Below are 23474 nucleotides of genomic sequence, written 5' to 3'. Positions count from 1 at the left end.
CTAGGAAAAAGGATACTCAAAGCAGCATTTTTGAAGCCATCTTCATAATATTTGATTTGGATTGAAAAAGACTGGATCTGCTTCTGAAGTGGGATGAAAGAATATGAATAGAGCAGGAAACATTCGTGATTCAGACTCTCAGTAGTTTTAATAGCTGCATGTCGCCAGGCAGGATAGTTGGGGGAACAATTAGAACCTCTTACAGACATTGAGGGGAAAATATCTCTTTATTAGGGTGTCTTTATTATTTTCATTCTGCTCTTTATTCTTTGACAGATGTGAGTCCTGACTCTCCTGACCACTACCTGGTCGATCACTGCATTGATGGCAGAGTCCTGTACCCAGCAACCGGATACCTGGTACTGGCTTGGCAAACTCTGGCACGGTCTGTTGGCATGGCTATGGAGCAAATGGCTGTTACGTTTGAAGAAGTCACAATTCACCAGGCAACTGTCCTTCCCAAAAAGGGTGAGTGAGGAGTGCTGGTACAACTGCCAAACTGTGTAATGAAGGTGAAGGCAGGGGGAGGAAAGAAATGCAAGGGGAAAGTGAAGAGGAACACAGGAAGAAGACTACAGAGAATGAGACATAACTGACAATGAATTCACTTCTTTATTCAAGTAGTACATGTTAGGGTCATCTTTATTACATGTTGTGTGTGTTGAGTCTGGAAATGGTGAAGGAGAAGGCTCTGCTTGAGGATGGTAGCAATGAATGATCTTATAATCTTGTCTTTTCTTCCATGTTTCTTACAGGATCAGTACAGCTGGAAGTAAGACTCATGCCTGCTTCCCACTATTTTGAGGTGTCAGGGAATGGGAATTTGACTGTGAGTGGTAAGTCAAAGAAGTGTAAGTGTATGCCCTATCCTACTAAAATCCATTATGTATGAACATTTGGTGATTCTTACTCTTGCCATTGTACCCATCAGGGAAGATTTTCCTCCTAGAAAACACTGCTCTGAAGAACTTCCATAACCAGCTAGTTGACTTTCAGACTCAAGCAGACATGAGCTCAAAGTCTGGCCTCTTGAAAGAAGACATTTACCAAGAGCTGCATCTGCGTGGATATAATTATGGACCAACTTTCCAGGGTGTTCTAGAATGCAATAGTGAAGGTGAATTTACTTTCTGTAGAAGAATGATGAGCATGGTTATAGTAATGATGAATATTTGATCTTTTAATTCTATCAACAGTCCACCTGACTGTGCTTTCTGTGGTAATTACACTTTGTGCAATAATGGAGAACAACCAAGAGTTCTGGCAGAGCACTGGGAAAGCTGTTATCTCCAATGTGCAACTGACTATCAGAGGTTACAGGGGAAGCTGGGTACATACTGCAGAGTTTGTGTTTGATAAGCAGTGACTTCTGGCATCTGCTGAATGGTAAAATCACAGTGAGGTTTCCCTTTACTCTTCTTCTGCAGCAAGCACAGGGAAAGTTCTTTGGAATGGGAACTGGGTGACCTTCCTTGACACCCTGCTACACATGATGGTCTTAGCTAAGAGTGGGCGCAGTCTGCGCTTACCCACCAGGATTCGCTCAGTGTGTATTGATGCAGTGCTGCATCAAGAGAAGGTGTGCCAATACCAGGACAATGTAGAAGGTAATGTCTCTCAAGCTTGGGCTTTTATTAGTTGTTTTGACTGCTGTGTGGATCAGTGTATGACTTCTTAAGAAGCAGGATGTACTTTGGGGGGCGCCTCTTGGTTTCCAAGCTATTCTGCAGCTTCTGTAAAGTCTGACATAGCACTTTTGAATAAAATGCTTGTAGTATTTGATGAAAACTTACATTTCTTTCCTGTCTTTCAGCTCTTGATGTTGTTGTGGACCCCTGTCTTGGTAGCCTTAAAGCAGGAGGTGTTCAGATCAATGGTCTTCATGCTTCTGTTGCACCACGGCGACAGCAGGAACGGATCCCTCCCACCCTGGAAAAATTCTGCTTTGTGCCCTATACCGAGAGTAACTGTTTGTCTTCCAGTGTCCATCTTTGTGCCTACCTGGACCGCTGCAAAGGTAGAGTGGGATTGTTTTCTTGTCACACTAGGGGAGACATCCAGCTTGACAGAAATACATGAGCAGCTTCTCTCAGACTAATTCACAATATCCAAGAAATAAAGTATTGCTCTCTGTATAAGACTTCAACAGGGATCCTATGTCTGTACACTTGCTAGAAGCTAAAAGCTACTTCTAGCTGAAGTAGAAGGACAGGGCTTTGAGCAACCTGCTCTAGTGGAAGGTGTCCGTGCCTGTGGCAGGGGGGGTTAGAGCTAGATGATCTTTAAGGTCCCTTCCAACCCCCAAACCAAACCATTCTACGATCTAATATGTGTTAGGAGTAAAGCCGTGGGGAGGGGCATCTACCCTTCTATAACAACAGTCAATGTGGTGTCAAACGGCACAACCCCCTCAGCAAGCAGAGGCACACAAAACATCTTTCAGGAGAAACCCAGCCTAGTTGCTTCAAACACTGACAGGAGAGCCTACTTACTCAGCTTTAGCTTGCTTGTTTTGTTTTTCCCTGCAACCTGCTGAGATGTGTAAGCTTACATGTCTGTTCCCATTTGGCTGTGGGCACAAGAGCATATCCAAGGAAGGATAAAGTGGTTTAGTGAGGCATGGCAAAAAAAAGGTTGTGTTTGCTGCAAGAATAGGATGAACTTAGTCTATTGTGAAACTGGTAGCCTAGTACAGTGTTCTTTGTATGGGGAGGCATCCACTCAGCTCATCACTTTAAGTGGCTTTTCATCAAAGGAGGGGAGGGAAATTACTAATATTTTGACAGTTTTACTCTAATGATGAATTTTGTTATATCTTGAGACGGCAATGTTGTCATTCTGTATTGGTAAAGTGTCTTCGCGCTCATCCTTTGATTTGGCAATAAATTTTAAAGATTTCTCTTTTTCTTCAGTGTCCAAATACTGCTCCCAAAGTTCTTTATGTATGCTGTAGTGGAATTTTTATTTTTCATATTGCTGTTTCTGGTCTCAGTCAGGATAAGTTCTTTTCCATCTAGTTACAAGGCAAAAAAGCATTTTAGTATTTTTGCTTCTGTGGAAACATAACAATTTCTTTCTATGACTCCCTAAATCAGAAGTTTTCTGTTAGTTGCCTTCTTTGAGTCAGTCTCACTACAGGTAATTCTGGTGGTTTATCCTGTCTTGCCACAAAGCCTCCTGTTTGGGGCTGCAACTACTGGACGATACATAATAATATGAATGTACTGGATCATGCACCATGTCTTTGTGGTTGGGCTAACGATAGAAGATGCTGTGATTTGTGGTGCTGATTAGCTAGTGTAGCAAATGGAGGCAAAGAGGAAAAGAAAAATCTTCAGAAAATTTGACTCTTGTTTTATTTCCCCTTCTATTCCGTAGATCTGATCCAGAACGTACAGGCTAAGGTGGCAGTGCATGGGGTCAAATTAGTCATCCCTGGACTAAAAACTGCAGTGGCTGCTGCAGAGTCCTCACCCATACAGAAGGGCCTTCAGCATATCCTTGCCGAAATATGCCGTCTGGAACTGAACGGAAACCTCTCTTCTGAGCTGGAACAGATTGTGACTCAGGAGAAAATGCACTTCCAGGATGACCCTCTTCTCAATGGGTTGCTAGATTCTTCAGAGTTGAAGACTTGCCTTGGTGTGGCATTGGAGAACATGACCAGTCACAGAATGAAGATAGTAGAGGTTAGCTGGAAGCCTGGAATGGAATCATAGCTAGTGTTTCCAGGCCTTCCTCTATCATGATGTGTACTTCTATTGTTCCAGTTGTAATTCTGGATATCATTCATGTTTCAACTTGGTTTCCTCTTTTTCTTTTCTCACAGGCTCTTGCAGGAAGCGGCCGCCTCTTCTCTCGCATCAAAAGTATTCTGAATACTCAGCCCCTGTTGCAGGTGGACTATATTGCCACTGACCGCATGCTGAAAACTCTTTCAGATAGTGAAACAGAGCTACAAGATGCTGGAGTTTCCGTTAGCCAGTGGGATCCATCTTGCCTTCCCTCTGGAGATCTTGCCAATGCTGACCTGGTGGTATACAACTGTTTATCAACTGTCTTAGGGAACACCACTGAAATTCTCTCTAACTTGGCAGCTGCAGTGAAAGAAGGAGGGTTTGTTTTGCTACACACTCTTCTTAAAGGAGAAACTTTTGGAGAAATTGTCAGTTTCCTTACAAGTCCAGATCTACAGCAGAAACACAGCTTCCTGAGTGAGGTAAGCCTTGTGGAAGGACAGATAATTTCTGTGGATAGTCTGGAGTCTGCTGCTTGAACATGCTCTTGTAGTGAATGTTGAGTAGGTGTCACCTACATGACTTTCCACTGAGGCCCTCTGCAGGAAAATGTAATAAACCCTTCTTCAAAACAGAGTTGTGAATTTCCACATATTAGGTTGGCAGAGTAAACTCTGAGTTCAGTCAGGAAAGCCTTTCTTAATGCATTGGAAATAATTCCTTGTCATTTGTGTATCTGTATAATCTGTATGAAAACACTGGCCAGAACAACTCCTTTATAGCTAAAATAATGTGCTGCATTGTTGGGTGGGGTACAGCTTTATCACTGTAGCATCCTAAAATCTTCAGTGTCAGACTATCTCTCTTCCTTTTGGTATCACTGCTGGGAGTGAGATATTACAAACTGGTGAAGTTCTAACACTGAAGTGCTCCCACAAAGAAAAGTTTTTTGGGGAGGGGAGTGGGGTTGTGTTTTGGTTTTGTTTTGGTTTTTTTTTCCCCTTCCTTCCTTGCCTTCATCCCCACTTTATCTGGTCCCATAATGAGATACAGCAAAATAAGCCCTTGAGGTGGGGGGGCAACAGCACGTCCGCTCTATATCTGCAAACCAGTGTATCGTGCAGATGAACTAATGCCAATGCTGGCACAAGAGGGGGAGATTGAATGGCTAGGGTAGGGGTAGGAACTGGGACATCACCTTCACTCGGCAGCTGTTAGACTTAAGCAGTAATGGGAAGTGGCCCCTCTATGGGACGCATGCATTCTTCCCAGTTTGAGGGGCTATAGCCTCTCATCTCTTCTTTTGGAGTAAGAAGAGAGTAGCACTTCTAATAGTTTAACTTTTTTATCTATAATTCCAGAGTGTAGTAGTTGGGTTTTGAGTTTTGCAATGACCTGGATTTCAGCTGTTCACTTTTTGCAAAGGTTTTCAAGGAGATTTGAAAAGAAAGGGTAAGTTTCTCAGCTTTGCATCTTACCCAGTGAAGGTAAAAGGATAAAAAGAAGATGCTGAGGTGCTACTGAACCTGATAACTTAAAACCTATATCTGTCATAAGTGTCACTAGCCTGATACTAGCAAATGCCTTGGATAAGAAACATGCAAGTTGAATGCACCTTCTCTAAGGAAAATGATATGACACAGGCAAGAGTGAGCAGGACTTAATATAATTCTTGAAGTTTTCTAGATAGTGACGCTGTCCCTAGCCCTTGATAGAAGGGATTATGCTGTAAAAATCTGCTGTTTTGTGCCTGGCATATGAAAATGAATGCTTTTCTAAGAGCCTGCAGTCATCTGTATTTCATTCAGACAGTGGAGCTTCAGTGTTTCTGGATATGCCGTATATGTGCATTATAATTGTTTTTCTGAAATGCCATTTCATTTAACTTAAGTAAGTGTGTAAATGCTTCATGTTTCCTCTGTCACTCTTTAGTTTTTCTGTTGCAGACAGGGCTTATGTGACGTAGGCTGGTAACTTCTAAGCTCAGTGTTTCCACTTCTATTATTTTCTGTGTTGGAATCTGTATATTGTGGTTTACTGTGGAAGTGTGCCTTACTGCTGGAATTAAATTCTAGACACGTTCAATATCCTATGGGATTTGACAGCATGGTCACCGCTCTGCTTTTTGCACACCTGGTAGTGTGGTAAGACTAGTTCCCTAACCAGGGCTTCCAGATACTTGTACTACTGCTTTCCGAGGATCTTTTAGGGAAGGAGTAGTCTAGATATGGATGAAATGCTATTATGTTAATCAAATATGTATTTATACTGAGACCATACAGATTTCATGCAAAAGCAAGAAAGAGATGGACGGTGCCTTTTGTTCATCAAAAAGCCGTCTTTGAGGAGACTCAACATGAAGTATAGATGTGACTTGTATTTTTAGTTGACTTTGCTGTTAATGGTTGGTTTTACCTGATTTGACAGGCACAGTGGGAGGGCTTATTCAGCAAAGCCTCACTGAATCTGGTTGCTATGAAGAAATCGTTCTTTGGCTCAGTTATTTTCCTGTGTCGCCGGCAAGCCCCTGCCAAAACACCCATTTTTCTGCCAGTAGATGAGACCCATTTTATGTGGGTTGAATCCTTAAAGGTGAGAGTTTGTGTCTTGAGTATCTGAATTTCTAAATCATTACATTTTTTAAATGAGATATTTAGCCATGTTAGAAGTGTATGTTCAGTTATTTTTCTTAAAATAGAAGTGACTCATCTCTGCCTTAAGGTGTGAGGGCTATTTCCTTTCTGTGGTTCCTAGTAAAACAGTTTGGGGCTTGTCCTGTAGGAGATCTTGGCTGACCCATCAGAGCAGCCTGTGTGGTTGACTGCCACCACTTGTGGGAACTCTGGAATCTTGGGAATGGTGAACTGTCTCCGCCTTGAAGCAGAAGGCCACAGAATCAGGTTTGTAAGCATGCCTTTGAGTCTCAGTTGGAGGTGAGATACTTTGTGTTAGCTTCTTTTTAGGCTATAGCAAAACAAATAAAATGACAACTCTTGGCTTCTAGATGTGTGTTTGTTTCCAACTTGAACCCTTCATCAGCTGTCCCACCCACAAGTCTCTCTTCCCTGGAGATGCAGAAGATTGTTCAGAGGGACCTTGTGATGAATGTGTATCGTGATGGAAAGTGGGGCTCCTTCCGGCATCTCCCATTGGAGCAAGGTAATGCCTTTTAGGTCTGAGGGTCATTTTCAGGGTCTTGAGTCTGAATGAACTTAAAATTGAAAATTAGTAGCTACTGTTGCTACAACTATTTTTATTATTAATTTTTAAATGGATAATTTGGAATTCTTCTGCTCCAGCTCAGAGTGAACAGTAGTATACTCTGGTGCCAGCAAGAGGGACAGGGCCTTTAGAGTATGTGTAGTATTGCAGGGTAAGAAAGGGCATTCTGGAGAGCAAATGGAAGAGGAGGTAGCAATTACACAAGGCGTTTACTCATTCTGGAAGGTGTGTGCCTGTATGAATGTGTGTAAAGTTCTTATTGTAGAATCGTAGAGTCAACTAGGCTGGAAAAGACCTTTTAAGATCAAGTCCAGCCATTACCCCAGGACTGCCAAGGCCACCACTAAACCATATCACTGAGGGCCTCATCTGTATGGTTTGTGAACACTTCCAGGGACGGTGACTCCACCACTGCCCTGGGCAGCCTGTTCCAATGCCTGATCACCCTCTCGGGGAAGAAATTTTTCCTAATCTCCATCTAAACCTCCCCTGGCACAGCTTGAGGTCACTTCCTCTTGTCCTGTCACTTGTTACTTGGGAGCAGAGACCGACCCCACCTCACTACAACCTCCTTTCAGGTAGTTGTAGAGAGCAGTAAGGTCACCCGTGAGCCTTCTCTTCTCTAGACTAAACCCCCCCCCCAGTTCCCTCAGCCATTCCTCATAAGACTTATTCTCCAGACTTATCACCAGCTTTGTTACCCTTTTCTGGACCTGAAATTGTTCCTTCTTCTGCAGCACAACCTCAAGAGTTGACAGAATATGCCTATGTAAATGTATTGACTCGTGGAGACCTCTCATCTCTTCGTTGGATTGTCTCCCCACTTCAACACTTCCACACAACGAATCCCAATGTTCAACTCTGCAAAGTCTATTATGCATCTCTCAACTTCCGGGACATTATGCTGGCCACAGGAAAGCTTTCTCCAGATGCTATTCCTGGTGAGTTAAAAATACACTAGAAGAAAATGTGGTTTTTCTATTACTCTTCTAAAATTTATTCACATAATCTCCTGAATGTTAGTTATGCATTGGGTAAAGTGTGTATCAGGCTTTGTTTAGCACAAAAACATACTTTTGAAAAGGAAGTATAATCCTGCTGCAGTACATCCAAAAACTCCTCTAAGTTCTACTTCCAGTTGCAGTCCCATTTTTTCATGTGGCAATACTAATAAGCCTTGCTGTGAGGAAACACTACTAGCCCCATTGCGTAGATACCAAGTGTGACGTGAAAAAACTTGGCGGAGGTTTCAGAGAAGGGCAAGGTACATGCCACAGTGAAAATGTTGAAGTTTTGTGCTGCCATACTACTGGACATGGTTTGCTTTTAGGGGAGAAAAATGCAAAGTGAAGTAGTCTCCAGTCTACAAAATGAAGGTGATAATATCTTGCCTCACTGCGAGTTAAGAATTAATGCAACGTCTGTTAAATGGTTTTAAAGCTCTATTTAAAGGAGAGGGGGTCAAATGTGTAAAAGGTGCATTTGGAGATTCTTATGGGTGACTTGGCTAGGGCCTGATTTCCTTTCATGACTTGAGATTAGTCTCTGCCTAAAAAGTTAGTGTTTGCAAAAGAATAAGGTATTGCAATATATTTTTGCTGTGATCATCCTGTCTAGTTTATGTATCATTCTTTTTTGGAGGAACAAAATTGCTTCTGAAACAAGAAGTTTCCATGACATTTCTCAGGTGAAAACTGGAAACTTGAAGCAGTATCATCAAGGATAAAGAGTAAGATTTAATGAGACCAAGTCCTTTTCTGCTACTTTTGTAGCGAGAAATTAACTATGGTGGCTTACAAACTGCGTGCATAGTAGACAAATCCCAGCACTTTTTCTGTCTAGGGGTTCTAACTTTCAGGGCCTACTGTGGTAAGACATTCTTGCCCTAAAAATTCTTGACCAAGGATTTTTAGAAGAGAAATAGCCTTTGTAAAAGATGATAATGTTCTTTCAGGTAACTGGGCTTTGCAGCAGTGCATGCTGGGCATGGAGTTCTCAGGACGGGACCTGGCTGGAAGAAGGGTGATGGGATTGCTGCCAGCAAAGGGGCTGGCTACAGTGGTGGACTGTGACAAGAGGTTTCTATGGGAGGTGCCTAAAACCTGGTAGGTCAGCTTCTGTCTTCTGGTATGTGGTTAAGATTTGCCTTCCTGCCTGAGGCTGATGACAGCCCTGATCAGACCAGATTACTGCACAGTGGGTAGATTCCCCTCTGAGAAATGATAACAGAGTTGCAGTCTCCTGAGCAGCTATAGGATTTGGCTTAGATTCACTGCAAGAGTTGAGCATTAGTTTTTGTATAGTGGCTTGCATAGGTTCTCATCTCTGTCTTAGGCCCTTAGATCAAAAAGTGTAAATGTTTCTCAGTCATGCAGCAGACTACCACAGCTGCCAAGAGTTTCATCCTTCTGCAAAAATATTTTGGTAACTAAGCAGTAACATAACCAACACCAAAATCCTGGTGTATACATGAGCTATCTCAGCAGTTTAACCTTCCCATTGAAGGAAAGCCAATTTCATCAGGAGAATATAGTAGTCTTTTCTAAGGCTAAGGATACCTTTTCTCTTTCACTTTGCTGCTTAGGACTCTGGAAGAAGCAGCTTCAGTACCTGTGGTTTATGCTACTGCTTATTATGCTTTGGTGGTTCGAGGTGGTATGAAGAAGGGTGAGAGTATCCTTATTCACTCTGGCTCAGGAGGTGTTGGCCAAGCAGCCATTGCTATTGCCCTGAGCATGGGCTGCCATGTCTTTACTACTGTAGGTGAGTACTGAGGGTCCAGTGTCATGGAGGAAAATAAAATAAAATTTATATATATAAGAGAGAGGAAATAATAATACATGAGAGAGGAAATTGTGTGTGTGTATATATAAAAATACATATTTATATATGTACTTTTTCCTCCAATATGATCTCTATAACTGATCTGGTTTCTAGACTGAAAATGGGATACATGGTAAATACAGCTACTGACTGTGCTTGAAACTTCAACAGCACAGACAAATTTATATACCTCCATACACTATATGATGAAAGTATGGAAGAAGATGAAGGCTACTTCATTTCAAATTCAGTAATGTGGTCAGAGAATGTCTATCCATTGCAAGGCTTGGTCTGTTTCTAGTCCTTGCTCTAGCTCATAAATGAGCAGTAATAACTAGACAGCCTTTGTCCTAAGGTTTGACACCTTGAGAGCCTGAGAGCTTTGAAACAAGTGCTTGACAGCTGCTCAGACGTAGTCCTTGGGGAGAAAACGTGCAGATGAAAATGGGCTGTTTCATCATTTAAAAAAACAAACACACACAAAAAAGAGTACTGACATCATTCAGCCCTTCTTCTACTTTCAGGCTCCACTGAGAAGCGTGAGTATCTCCAAGCAAGATTCCCACAGCTGGATGCTAATAGCTTTGCCAGCTCCCGAAATACTACCTTTGAGCAACATATACTGCGACTTACTAATGGAAAAGGTAAGACCAAGAAATATTTTTTCCTCCTTTTGTCAGCTATGCCTCATGCAGTTGCGCTTTCTAAAGACAAAATGAGTCGCTAGAAAGCCGGGTTAGGCTCTCAGCAGAGTTCAGAGTTGAGTTTATTAAATAGTTGCTTCTCCTTTCATTGCAGGTGTGAACCTCGTGTTAAATTCTTTGGCAGAAGAGAAGCTCCAAGCCAGTTTGCGTTGTCTTGCTCAACATGGGCGCTTTTTGGAAATAGGCAAATTTGATTTGTCTAACAACAGTCAGCTTGGTAAGGTGGGGCATTGGGAAACAGATCTCCTTAGGTTTAAGCAAACATGGCATCACAACCTGTATGCTATCTTAACACAGACCGATCTTCAAACTTAGAGAAGCTTTTAGCTGGAATACTTGTTTCACTTTTATCACTAACGATTTATGTAGTCTTTCAACAAATACCTTTTGGAGGAGCATAAAACCTGCAAAATAATTATTTTCCTCAAAGTCTTTGTTTAAAATCAGTGTAGGACATGTTGCCCACAGTGTTTGAATAGGAAAGTAGTATGAAACAGCATTTATTTCACATGGCACTGTTTACCACTGTGTCTGTTACGTTATAGATTTTGTAGGTCTGTTTGACTTAGAAACTTTTCGGGATGTCACATATCCATTTGTAATAGATGAGTGCACTGTAAAACTTGGCAAATGAAGTTCATAGCTCCACAAGCTGCAGTTTTACCCTCTGTTTTGGGTAAACTTAATTAGTGAAAGTTATTGGAATTTTTGAGATAACTACAGAGAACCTGATCTTGAGAGAACCTTAATTTGTTGTTTCACTAAGTATCTGTGCCATTTTGAATAGAATGTGATAGTTCCAGTTGGAAGAGACCTGCACATTTGAGTACCTTCCCATTGTTTTTAAATTGAAGGGCCCAGAACTGCACACAGAACTCCACTTGAGGCTGCACCAACACTAAATACAGCAGGACAGTCCCCTCTTGCCCGGCTGGTTCTGCTGTGTCTGGCACACCCCGGGATGCGGTTTGCCCTCTCGGCTGCAGGGCACACTGCTGGCTCCTATTGAACCTGCTGCCAACCAGCCTTCCCCAGTCCCTTTCTGCAGGGCTGCTCTTCAGCCACTCCTCTCCTAACTCATACTTGTGTCTGGCATTATTTGGGTCTCAGGTGCAGAATCTGGCATTTGTTCTTGCTTGTTTCTTGTCATTGATGAATGCCCAATGTTCCAGTCTATCCAGACCCCGCTGCAAGGCGTCTTGTTTCTCAAGAGAGTCATCAGCACCTCCTAGTTTTTGATGGCATCAGGGGCAAGATTTAACTTGATTTCTCTTGGATGGGAAAACAAATTCAAATGTTACAACATGATGCGTTAGTGAAAATTAACAAGTATGTTCTCCTGTTGTAGAATGATTGCATATAGCAAGTGTTGACAGTCTCTTTTCTTATTCTAATTACATTTTGAGAGATCCTAGCATTTTGGAAAACTTCCTGTGAGGAAGAATTTCCTGTGGAGATGGACAAGGATGTACATGGTGTTCTTGCTTCTCTATGACTAACTCAGCTGTCACTGGACACAAAATGCTCTTTTCAGTATCAGACTGACCATGTTATAGCTTGTCCTCTTGATACACAATTTTTATGAGTAGAGTTTCTGTTAAACTGGTCTGCTTGTAAGAGAACAACCCAATTAATACAGCGTTTAGAGAGTATATGCAAGAACAAGTTTGGGAAATGTAGAATTCTAGCAACTGCTTTACTCTTCAGTCTTACTCTACTGACCTGTAAAGAAATGTTTCTGAAACAGATGACAGACTCTTGTTTTGAAATGTCAGCCAGCATCACGTCATAACCAAGTTGCTTTTTCTAGGAATGGCTCTCTTCCTCAAGAATGTGGCATTTCATGGAATCCTACTAGATGCAGTCTTTGAGGAAAACCAAGAGTGGGAAGTAGTATCAGAGTTGTTGAAAAAAGGCATAAAAGATGGTGTAGTAAAACCCCTGAGGAGTACAGTCTTTAGCAAAGAAGAGGTAGAAGCTGCCTTCAGGTTCATGGCACAAGGAAAACATATTGGCAAAGTTATGATCAAGGTAATGAGATAATGACTCTCATTCGCATCCTCTGTAGGTGACTGTATTGGATATTTTGATCCAGTTCCAGCTGAATAACTGGGGCAGCACAGGGTGGTTGTTTCTACTGCAGGCATTGTAACAGGTGTTCCCGGGGTGGCTGGAGGAGCTGGGCCCGGAGTGGGAGGTTCAGGGGGGGGTGTCCGGGGGCAGCTCATCTGAACTGTTTTTTTCTGCACGGGGGGCAGGTCCAGGAGGAGGAACTGGAATCTCCTCTGAGAAGGTCTGACCCGGTTAAAATCTCTGCCATCTCCCGAACCTCCTGTCCACCTACCAAGTCTTACATCATCACAGGGGGCCTAGGAGGATTTGGGCTTGAGTTGGCACAGTGGCTAGTTGAGAGGGGAGCGCAGAAGCTTATACTGACATCTCGTTCTGGCATACGAACTGGTAAGCAAAACAGGGACCGTGACTGCTTTTCAGTAGACCTCAATTTGTCGTTTCTTTCCATTTTTAAAGTGTCCTATTAGCAACTAAAAGTGTCTTGATCTCTTTTTCTTTTCTCTCATGTATGTATTCTCTCACTTGAAACAAGCTCCTTTAATTCCAAAGGAGGAAGTATCTTTTAACTTCTTTTGCAACTACTTCTTCCTTTTTTTTTTTTTTTTGTTTAATCTTCCCAATTCTATCAACCCTTTTTTTCCCTTACCCAGGGTTTTTTTCTGCAGCCTTACTTTTACTCCCTCTACAAAATCTGTATCTTGCTACCTCACTGACTCGTTCAGTGGCTGTAGCATGGGAGATCACATGCCACAAGGAAAGACCACACAAAACTCTGTCTCTCAAGTTTTGTGTGGATGCTTACTTTTGCTCCTTCAGATAGCTGATCTGTAAAGATGTGCCCTATTATCTGATAACATCAGTAAGCATTTTTATTCAGTTTTAAGCCATTAGTTTGATTACAGTTGCAGTATTGAGATTTCTTACCAGTGGTAGCCTTTTCACTGTTTCTTCATACAAATTCAGTCAACATAATTCTCTGTCTCTACAGATTTCTTTCCATTGACAAGTTCACAATTGCACCACTTGTGCAAACACATAGATCAACTGTTTCTACTTCTCAAGTTCCAGTTGTGCTACTATAATCTGTTGCCTTACGCTAGCTGTTCTGTCGAATTTTCTGCTTGTAGCTGAATCGGGTATTATTTATCTATTCAGTTCCTATCCAGTCAGAAAAGAGTAAGGAGCCGGTTAACCAAAGCCTTATGGTTTGAATGCTTCATCCCAGGCACTGTTCACCTTTATTTTTTTTTTTTTTGTAGGCTATCAGGCTGAACGTGTTAGACAGTGGAAGGCACTGGGAATCCAGGTGTTGGTATCTACCAGTGATATTGCAACACTAGAAGGAACACAGCTGTTGATAGAAGAAGCTTTGCAGCTTGGTCCAGTTGGTGGCATCTTTAATTTGGCTGTGGTAAGTGACAAAAATGTTCAGGACTTGTAAGAGAGAGCAGACATTTGAGTGGCTTTTTTACTGAGGGTAGTCAGGCTTCATACAGTTCTAGATTGCCTCTCTGTGTTTCAAAGGACACTTTGCTTTGGCCTTACTTGGTGGCTAAAGGCTTATGGGTCTGGCCCCTTGACGTGGGAAACAACTTGAATTTGGCCAGCGAGTTCAGTTGACAAATGTTGCCCGAGACCCCTGGGGACAAGAAAAGTCCCATACAGAACTTGACAGCTGAAGGCTGCAGTGGCAGTACTGAAAAAAGCAGACTTACCAAAAGCCATGTTGTCATAGTCATATTTCAGGACTTCAGGGTATGTCTGTACTGTAAAGTTACAGAAATGCATTGTGTAGTGATATCCTCTCATATCTTAAACCATGTGGCAAATTTAAATGGAAAAATGCACCTTTTCACCTTTTTTTTTTTTTTTTTTTTTTTTTTTTTTTCCCCTCCCCTCCCCCCAGGTCCTGAGGGATGGTATGATTGAAAACCAGACCCCAGAATTATTCAGGGAAGTCAACAAGCCCAAGTATTCAGGCACCCTTCATTTGGATTGGTAAGTGTCTGTAGAATGGACAAATACAAACTGCTTTCATGGTCACAGAGCTGATAAAACTTAAGTGGTTTTAAAAACTGAAGTCTTGCCCTAGTCTTCCACAGTGACAGAGTTAGCAGGCTTTTCTGATGGGGTTTCTCTCTCCTGCTCCACTCCAAGGGTGACTCGTAAGAAGTGTCCGGACTTGGATTATTTTGTTGTGTTCTCCTCTGTAAGCTGTGGAAGAGGAAATGCTGGGCAAAGTAATTATGGCTTTGCCAATTCTACCATGGAGCGTATTTGTGAGCAGCGGCATCACGATGGACTCCCAGGTAAGGTGACTTTACCGACTGCACAGAATCATCTTTCTCTCCAAACATCCAGAGGAGAACCAGCTCACCAGAAATTTGTGCCCTTGCCTGGAACGATAATGAATGTTGAAGGCTGTTTCCTCTCCTAGCTGTTACCCTGAGTCATTCGTGTGTGAATCAACACTGACAATTTAACACAACAAAGGAAATGCAGACCTTCACTTAGCTGTTTTTTAACTCCCTTTTGTTGCTGCCACGTGCTTTAGTTAGTTGCCTAGTATGTTCTTCTGATTTCTTCTCCAGGCCTGGCGATCCAATGGGGAGCCATTGGTGATGTGGGCATCCTTCTGAAGACAATGGGAGACAGAGAGATTGTGATTGGAGGAACCATTCCACAGCAAATCAGTTCATGCCTGGAGGTGCTCGACATCTTCCTGAATCAACCTCATCCTATCATGTCTAGTTTTGTCCTAGCAGAAAAGGTCTCTGTGAAAACTGAAGGAGGCAGTCAGCAGGATCTTGTAGCAGCTGTTGCTCACATCCTGGGTAGGTGCTCTCAGACAAGCACTGCTGGGCAGCATCTACTATCTCAATGCTTTCGGAAAGCAGTGGTGCTGCCGTAGGTGCTCTATTCAGCATCTCCTGATTTTGTGTGCTGTGGGGGTTGTGGGGGACTGTTTCCTTCCTTTACACTGCTGCTTCTCTCCAATAATCAATTCGTTTCTTCACCTTATTTACATACACACACACATACTTCACTGTCTTGGGTTTTCTTTAGAGTGGACTAGCACCTTTCTCCAAATGGAGGATCAACATGAACAGCCCCCAAGAGCAAAATGCTGGGACAGCACATAATAGAACAAATACATGACTAACTTTGAGTACTATTGCAGCTTTCAAACATTCACCTTGGGATGTCCCTGTGCTGCATAAGTAGCTTTTATGTACTTAGTAACTGGTAGCATGTTATCTAATCACCACTGTCATTCTGTGTGAACATATAGTAACCATAGCTTTACTATGTATTACAAGAAGTGCCATGTCCTTCTGTCTGTTTTGAACCTGCTGAACTTTACCATTGTCCCCTCTTCTGCTGCTGAAAGTGAATGATCTCTTGTCAACTCTACTGTTGTCTCTTGTGTGGACAGAAGCATGTACTGCTTCTTTGTTTTCTACCAAAAGAGATACTGATACATTAAAGGCAGTCTCCTGAGTATTACTGAAGGAACTGTGGGCAGTCAGACAAGTCTGACCTTGTAGAACAGATGTGGCTTTGAGAAGTCATGGGAAAGCATCTGGGAAGTTGTACCAGCTGTAGGGTTAGTTTGGAAGGAGAGACTGTGAAGACAAAAAAGGGAGAAGCTAGTAAGAAGGTGGGAGCATGGCACCGGAACGTGGAGGTGGGGAGGAAGAGCTGTAGATGCAAGTGTTGTTCTAAGTCTTTTACAGGTAAGGAAAGGGTAAGAGACTTGAACAGTGTGAAAATTGAAGAGGAAAAGGCAATGAAGACTAGAGGAATTGCCTTTTCCAGTGTGATAGACATCAAGTGTTGCAATCAACCATCATTGATGGTTTTGTCTCATGCTGTAACTGAGGGTTAGTTGTGTTAGATTTAGAACTGCACTTTCAGTTAGAGCCTGCAGTAGGTGAAATTTGTGTAGCTGACTGTTCTGAACTTGGTCTAGAGCTGTAGTGACAAAGTTCACACCTATTTAGCTGGGACGGATGTATCCTCTGTCATCCCTGTCATAAAAGTTGCACACATTTAACATGTACTCTGAAGACTAGATCCTATATGACTAGACTAGATGTGGGTTGTAGAAGAGGTGACTTGTTCAAAGCATTAGATGATCCTAAAATATAATTCTCTAGCTGCAGTTTATTCAGGTTTCAGGAAAAAGAAGGAAGTTGAGAAGAAAACTACGAGAGGCCTACAGCTGAAAAAAACCTGGCCTTTTATTGCTTGCTCTTTTTTTCTCAGGTGTCCGTGATGTGAGTAGTCTGAATGCTGAGAGTACCTTGGCAGACTTGGGCTTGGATTCCTTGATGGGTGTGGAGGTGCGCCAGACACTGGAGAGAGACTATGACATCATTATGACCATGAGAGAAATCCGACTTCTTACAGTCAACAAACTGCGTGAACTTTCTTCCAAGTCCGGGACAGCAGAGGGTATAGTGCCTGCACTGGGGTTGCTAACAGTCACCTGAATGCAAATAATTAAGCTTCCAATGAGTTTCTTTCGTCTCTACTGACATAAGCCTCAAATAATGAAATAAGGTTATAGCTGAAAGGCTGTTAAGTGACAGATATGTCACTGAGGTGCATTGGGGTCAGGCTCATCAGTTCTGGGGGCAGGGTGTAAGAAAGAGTGTGAAAGCCACTTTCTTGGAGTAAAGCCACTTTACTCTGCAGCTGTGTGCAGGATGCAATTTAAGACCTTTTACCTGTCTAAGGAGTAAACAATGTAATGTCATGCTTATTGTAAGCTAAAAGTATATGCAGTTGCTGAAGAAGATCTCTATGTCCGTGCCCTGATGATGTAGTGAGCCAGTGGGCTAATCCAGAGCAGCCTTAAGATTCTCCTTCAGGACTGTGACTGACTGTGTGACGAATCTAGTTGTATGTTGTCTGGTGTGCTTCCCTTCAAAGAGCTAAAGCCATCCCAACTGATGAAGACAGGCCCAGGCAAACCTCCAAAACTAGATTTGAACAACTTGTTGGTGAACCCAGAAGGGCCAACGATCACCCGCCTCAATGATGTTCAGAGCACAGAGCGCCCTCTTTTCCTTGTTCACCCCATTGAAGGATCTGTTGCAGTTTTCTACACTCTCACCTCCAGACTTCATATGCCCTGCTATGGGCTCCAGTGCACAAAAGGTATCTCAGTTCTTCATCATCTTGAATTTGTAAAATAACATTCTGAATTTTGGTTGCTTTATAGAGAGAGCTTTGTTTCTAGAATCTTAAATTCTGAGGTTGAAGTATCAGTACCTATAGCCTGCACAGGGTTATGTCAGACTTCCCCAAATAACGAGAGAAGTACTAGTTTAGATTATATATGGGCAAATGGAACAATTGGATGTTGCAGAGTCCCTGCCAGCAGATAAACATGCAGGAGGAAAACAGGGCATGCTATTCTACCTGTCTTTGGAAAGCAGGAACATTACTGTTCTTTGTCCAAAATGTTAAGTTGCTAACCATAATTCAGAAACTGACCTTCAACAAAATAACCTGGATGTTTCCAGCTGTCTGCCAGTGTTTTTCACTGGAGTCTGTTTCTAATTTGCTTCTATGTTCTAGCCGCTCCCTTGGACAGCATACAGAGCCTGGCAGCCTATTACATTGACTGTATGAAGCAGATACAACCCGAAGGACCTTACCGCATTGCTGGGTATTCCTTCGGTGCCTGTGTAGCCTTTGAAATGTGCTCCCAACTGCAGGACCAACAAAATGCTTCCCATGCACTCAACAGTCTGTTCCTCTTTGATGGGTCTCATTCCTTTGTGGCAGCATACACTCAGGTAAGAGACGCAAAGAAAATCTGTTGTCTGGGGATCATCCTGTGTCAGGGCTCACATTCTGAGATCCTGCTACTCTAGATATGAGTCATCTGAAAAGCTGACAGACTTCTTGCCAGGGGACTTGGGAGACAGCTGTAGACAGTGGATGCTTAGGAATGGCTGAAGGATGGAAGCATATGGGGAGTGATCTTCATTAACTGGTGAGGGCTAGGACACAAATGTTGCGCTTGCTATGATGAATTGTAATATTAGTACGTTTCTGGAAGATCCTGGAGCCTGCAAGTCAAGATCCTTGTGTAGGGGTGCTAGGAAACCTCGCTTAAGCATTCCCTTACATTTCCATTGTACTTTCTATAGGATACTAGGCTCTTGGCAATTGCCACCTGTGGATCTATCCTCATGGGATCTTTATTCCCCACCCTAAGCTTCAGTCTGTCCTTTTTTCTCTTTTTTTTTTTCTCCCTCACCTTTTCCCTGTTCAAAGCCATTTGTTCTTAATTGTTTTTTATCATGTTCACGTTTTATTCTTCTCTTTTACAGAGCTACAGAGCCAAGCTGGCCCAAGGAAACGAGGCTGCATTGGAGACTGAAGCATTGTGTGCCTTTGTTCAGCAATTTACAGGCATTGAATATAATAAGGTGATGTTGGTTTGTTTGGGGTTTTCGTATCTTTATGTTGCAGAAGAGGGCTGTGGTTTTCTGTTCAACAGATGAATTCTCAGATATTGAGACTAATGGAAAAAAAAAAAATGTTAATATTTCCAGCTGCTGGAGGTTCTTCTACCCCTGAAAGATCTGGAGGCTCGTGTGAATGCTGCTGCAGACCTCGTAACTCAGATTCATGCAAACATCAATCGTGAAGCACTCAGCTTTGCTGCTGCTTCTTTTTACCATAAACTGAAGGCTGCTGACAAGTATATACCAGAGTCCAAGTATCATGGGAATGTGACACTGATGCGTGCGAAGTCTCACAATGAATATGAAGAAGGACTGGGTGGAGACTACAGACTCTCAGAGGTCAGTCTGAGGCCCACTGGTGGCTGTTGAGGTTCTCTTGATACTTGAGGGAGCAGAAGAAAAGCATGGAAAATCATCCTTACTGAGAGAGAAAGGACGAAACCAACCTGAAAGAAATTGTAATTCTGCAGCTATTATGCTCTAACAAGAATTTAAAGCCCCCAGAAGCAAATGAGTTGACTGGTTCCAGGCATTTTCTCAAGGTAGTGAGGGCCAGGAGGTCTAGCCTCTCTATTGGATAAGTGTTTCTATAGCTGGTTCTTGCAGCTCTCTATCCAGACTTCAGATAATAAAGATGTTAAGAGTAACTTGCAGAAGTAACTTCTAGTCTCCTTCTGTCACTGTAGACCCCTAAAGTTTGTCTACTGCATGAGGACAGACTTCTGAAGAGCAACTGTCAGCCTTTTGACAATAGAGGTGGCTTTTCCTTAGTTATCTTTTGGGGACCTCTTAGAAGTTAGTATGTGGGGTTCTTGGGGGCCTAAAAACCTTACTTTTTCAGCCCATAGTCCAGATAAGGTCACTGGTGTCCAGCCATGTTCATGTAAAAGGGTTAAGTGTCTTATGTTATTGTACAATACCAGGGAAAAGGGAGTGAGTTTCAGAACACCTGCTTCTGGTATCTCCTGTCCCTTCAGACTTGTAAGTTATATTCATTATTGATACTAGGTTAACTTGTATGTTATTAAAGTTACATAATGACCTTAAAGGAAGATTTGATGGTGGCGGGAGAAAGATTAGGCGGAGGGGAGGGTTATTTGATTTTCCTAAGGGCTTGGAAGTAGCTATTCCGTCATTAATTCTTTGATATTGTAGGTAAATTACTCAGCATCAGGTTGGCTTCTTGCCCAGCTTATATTTGAGTAGGTACCTGTCAGGCTGTCAAATTATCATGCTTTAAAACTGGTTCCGAACAGTGCCCTGCAGCTGATCTGTAGAAATGTGTCACAGTAAAACTGGTGCTGTTTTCAACTGAGTTTGACCAAGACAGTGGTGTAAACTATGAGTGACTTAGAAGACTGCCAAACCCAAACCAACTAGCTGATAGTATATGTGACTGTAAAGCTTTTCTTTTCTGTATCTATGCAGGTATGTGATGGGAAAGTATCTGTCCATATTGTTGAAGGGGATCACCACACCTTATTGGAGGGAGATGGCGTTGAATCAATTATTGGGATCATCCACAGCTCACTGGCAGAGCCACGTGTCAGTGTCAGAGAGGGTTAACTTCTGCTTGCTTACTGTCAATGGTGAAGAAAATGCCAACAACATTCCTTGTTATGACAGACCCCAAGGAACTCTTCCTGTTGTTCAACATCTCATCTGCTCTGCTGCCGGAACTGGGAAGTCCAGCTGAACTTGACTGGACTTTTTTCTCTCTCTTGCTCATCTTTTCCTTTCCCAACTTTCATGGGTTCTCTCTCCTCATTCTCTTCCTATGCTTTTTTTATCCCTAGTATCCTTGTCCGTGTTACTTTAGTGCTCCAACTCAGTTACTGTGCACTGCTATGAGGGTTTCCCATCGATGGTTACTTCCTACACCCTTGGCAGTATGAAAAACAAATTTAGGAGTAGATTTCTTGTGCTCTATATTGTTTTTGTCTTAACAGTATTCCAAAGCATATGTGATAGCACTTGTTGACCAAGCCCAGTGAGCAGGGAGAAGAGCTGCAGCCGATTTCGGAGATACCTTTTTGTCTGTGAAGAATCTGTCTGTAGCTAGGTCAGAAAGAGAATTCCATTCAGGCTTTTGTAACTTTTTTTTTTTTTCCATTTCATATATTCTAAGTATTTATTATGTCAAACCAGAGACTTCTTACTTAGTTTTAATTTATCGTGGGTTATAGAAGAAAAGGAACATCCCTTTTTGGAGGGGAAAGCTTATTCTACGAGGGGAAGTTGCCCATATGTTAAACCAAAGTGCATCTTTGGAATAGCGTGTTTCTTTTTCTTCTGTTTTTTTCTCTTTCTCCCACTACCCTGCCCAGTTTAGAAAGGAAAAGGTAGTAGTGAGGAAGGCAGGGTTCTTGCCATCATCCGCTCTTTTGGCAGCGGGGAGTGTAGGGTGGATGCCACTGTATGGAACAACCTTAACACTTGGGCGTGATAAAAAGAAGGCAAAGCTATCCGTAGGCAGGTACTTTATATTTGTGCAAGGTTCTGTGCTCTGCTCTATCAGAACGTTAGTAAAGCATTACGACTATTGCTTTACCTTTTTCCCTCCCAACTCCAATCTTGCCTCCCAACCAGACATTTGGAATGGGGGGTAGGGGAGGGGTAAAATTCTTCAATGATAACTTAACAAATCATCTTACCCCGGCTCTTCCATAACCAAAGTTCAGGCAAACATGTGAGTATGTACCCAGAGCCCCTGTATATTTTATTTAGCACAGGGCCTTCCTAAGCCTTGTGTATTCATTTTCCTCTCAGTAATGAGACTGGAGATCCCACAAAAGTTAGCTAAGTAATCAGTTTGATGGCATGATTTTAAGACATAGTACCTTTTTAAAGGAAACTTGCATAAAATTCAGTAAACTTCTTGCCTTTGCTATGCTGAATCTGTCCTTTCCGAAATCAGTAAATCCTTACTACACTTATGATACAGAGGAGATGTGGGTAGCAGCAAAGCCCCAACTAGGAAGAGCTATTGTGCCTCTCAGAACTGCTATAAAAACCCCAGTTCTCTCCATCTTAATCCCCCAGTGAAGTGTCCTGATAGTACAGGAGCATTTCAGTGACAAGAATAGATGGCTCTTCGCTGCAGGTTCTGACCTAGTGTCTTGCTTATGCCACCCTCTGTTGATAGTGGCTGGGTTAACTGGTTTTAGTTTTATAAAGTATTTCTTCTGTGAAATCTGAAATAAAGCCAATATAATGTCACCTTAAATAATTTCCAAAATAAGTCTTGTTCTTTTTTCCTCTTTCTGTTTTTTGTTTTGTGGGTTGGGGTTTTTTTGTTGGTTTTGTTTTGGTTTTGTTTTTAAATAAGTTTTGGTCCCAAGAGTGTCTTTTTGGCTTTCCTAGTATTAAACAGAATTGATCACTGGTTGGCTTTTTGTCTTATTCTCTACCACCATTTTTTAATCATATGTTTCATCTACAATCTCTCATTTCTTAGTATAAAGCAAAACCTGCTTCTGACATATCTGAGTTGGAGTCTGTAGAAATAAAAACAATAATAAAGATGACGTCTTATTCTGGAGCATGGCTTCTTGTTGCCATGATTTTGCACACACAAGATTGAAGTGGAAACTCCCAAATTCTAATCCTGTCTCCACTGTTGTGGTTTTGAACAAGCCATTAATGCTACTGCCTCGGTTACCCCATTTGTAAAATGGGACTAAGGGCATCTACCTCAAGGTCATTGAGAGTGTTAGGCAATGGGTATAAATGCTGTCAAATTGTTAGGTATGACTAGGTGTTAGGAGGTAACGGAGGGAAGTGGCTAATGCGTGAGGGTGAGGTGCCGTACAGCCACAAACAATCTAATACTGAAGAGTGGCTGTGAACTGGGCATATGTGCATGCTCTGGGACTTCATTATATCTACTGCATGTAATAGATACGCACATCTTTGCATAGGATACTACATAACTGAAAACAAATGTGGTTGGTTAGTTCGTTTTAAATTTAACTACTGGCAGTTGAAGTGAGCCTGAAAAAAAGAGTTGAAAGAATTTTACTTGCCTTGGTTCCATTGAAAACCTAGAAGGAAAAAGAAAGGAGTGATTAAGCAAACAAGTACAATAGTTCTGTGCTAAAATGTTTTTAACAAATCTGAATGGGCTATGTGGAGGCAGCAAAGACTAATGCTGTTTCAGCTGTTGGAGCAGCAGGTGGACGAGTGCTCTGTATAAACATAAATGTTCATGGTTTCATCTAAGCAAAGTTTGAAGATCACTGGTTTAGTAATAGAAGTTCCTCAAGGATTTCTTACAGTCTATATGCTCTCAATGTTGCTTTGGTTGTTACTTGAAAAGCAGGTTGTTTTGGGTTTGCGGGGGGGTTTTTTCCCCGTAATTGTGTAACAATGAGCTGCCGCCCTGTATCCCATTCTGCAACTGGCTGCTGAACACAGTGTGCCAAAAA

The 23474-nt window shown here is 42.2% G+C and overlaps 1 protein-coding gene across 1 annotated transcript in view; it reads left to right on the top strand.

The window, feature by feature from the left end:
• FASN (fatty acid synthase) overlaps nucleotides 1-22588 on the top strand; it is a 44328-nt gene extending 21740 nt beyond the window's left edge. The window contains exons 17-43 of the mRNA XM_030506071.1: nucleotides 277-468; nucleotides 756-836; nucleotides 932-1117; nucleotides 1428-1607; nucleotides 1814-2017; nucleotides 3379-3689; nucleotides 3830-4219; nucleotides 6165-6329; nucleotides 6519-6637; nucleotides 6742-6896; nucleotides 7697-7900; nucleotides 8914-9064; nucleotides 9544-9722; nucleotides 10307-10426; nucleotides 10581-10703; nucleotides 12297-12517; nucleotides 12745-12946; nucleotides 13819-13970; nucleotides 14466-14557; nucleotides 14717-14868; nucleotides 15151-15393; nucleotides 16829-17017; nucleotides 17498-17725; nucleotides 18149-18369; nucleotides 18910-19008; nucleotides 19135-19386; nucleotides 20476-22588. Of these exons, the coding sequence (XP_030361931.1) occupies nucleotides 277-468; nucleotides 756-836; nucleotides 932-1117; nucleotides 1428-1607; nucleotides 1814-2017; nucleotides 3379-3689; nucleotides 3830-4219; nucleotides 6165-6329; nucleotides 6519-6637; nucleotides 6742-6896; nucleotides 7697-7900; nucleotides 8914-9064; nucleotides 9544-9722; nucleotides 10307-10426; nucleotides 10581-10703; nucleotides 12297-12517; nucleotides 12745-12946; nucleotides 13819-13970; nucleotides 14466-14557; nucleotides 14717-14868; nucleotides 15151-15393; nucleotides 16829-17017; nucleotides 17498-17725; nucleotides 18149-18369; nucleotides 18910-19008; nucleotides 19135-19386; nucleotides 20476-20613 (4949 nt within the window). The 3' untranslated portion in view covers nucleotides 20614-22588. The remainder of the gene's footprint in view (nucleotides 1-276; nucleotides 469-755; nucleotides 837-931; nucleotides 1118-1427; nucleotides 1608-1813; nucleotides 2018-3378; nucleotides 3690-3829; nucleotides 4220-6164; nucleotides 6330-6518; nucleotides 6638-6741; nucleotides 6897-7696; nucleotides 7901-8913; nucleotides 9065-9543; nucleotides 9723-10306; nucleotides 10427-10580; nucleotides 10704-12296; nucleotides 12518-12744; nucleotides 12947-13818; nucleotides 13971-14465; nucleotides 14558-14716; nucleotides 14869-15150; nucleotides 15394-16828; nucleotides 17018-17497; nucleotides 17726-18148; nucleotides 18370-18909; nucleotides 19009-19134; nucleotides 19387-20475) is intronic.
• The last annotated feature ends 886 nt before the right edge of the window (nucleotides 22589-23474 follow it).

Source organism: Strigops habroptila, chromosome 14, assembly GCF_004027225.2.
Source record: "Strigops habroptila isolate Jane chromosome 14, bStrHab1.2.pri, whole genome shotgun sequence".
Lineage (NCBI taxonomy): Eukaryota > Metazoa > Chordata > Aves > Psittaciformes > Psittacidae > Strigops > Strigops habroptila.
This window is presented reverse-complemented; position numbering and strand designations above follow the sequence as displayed.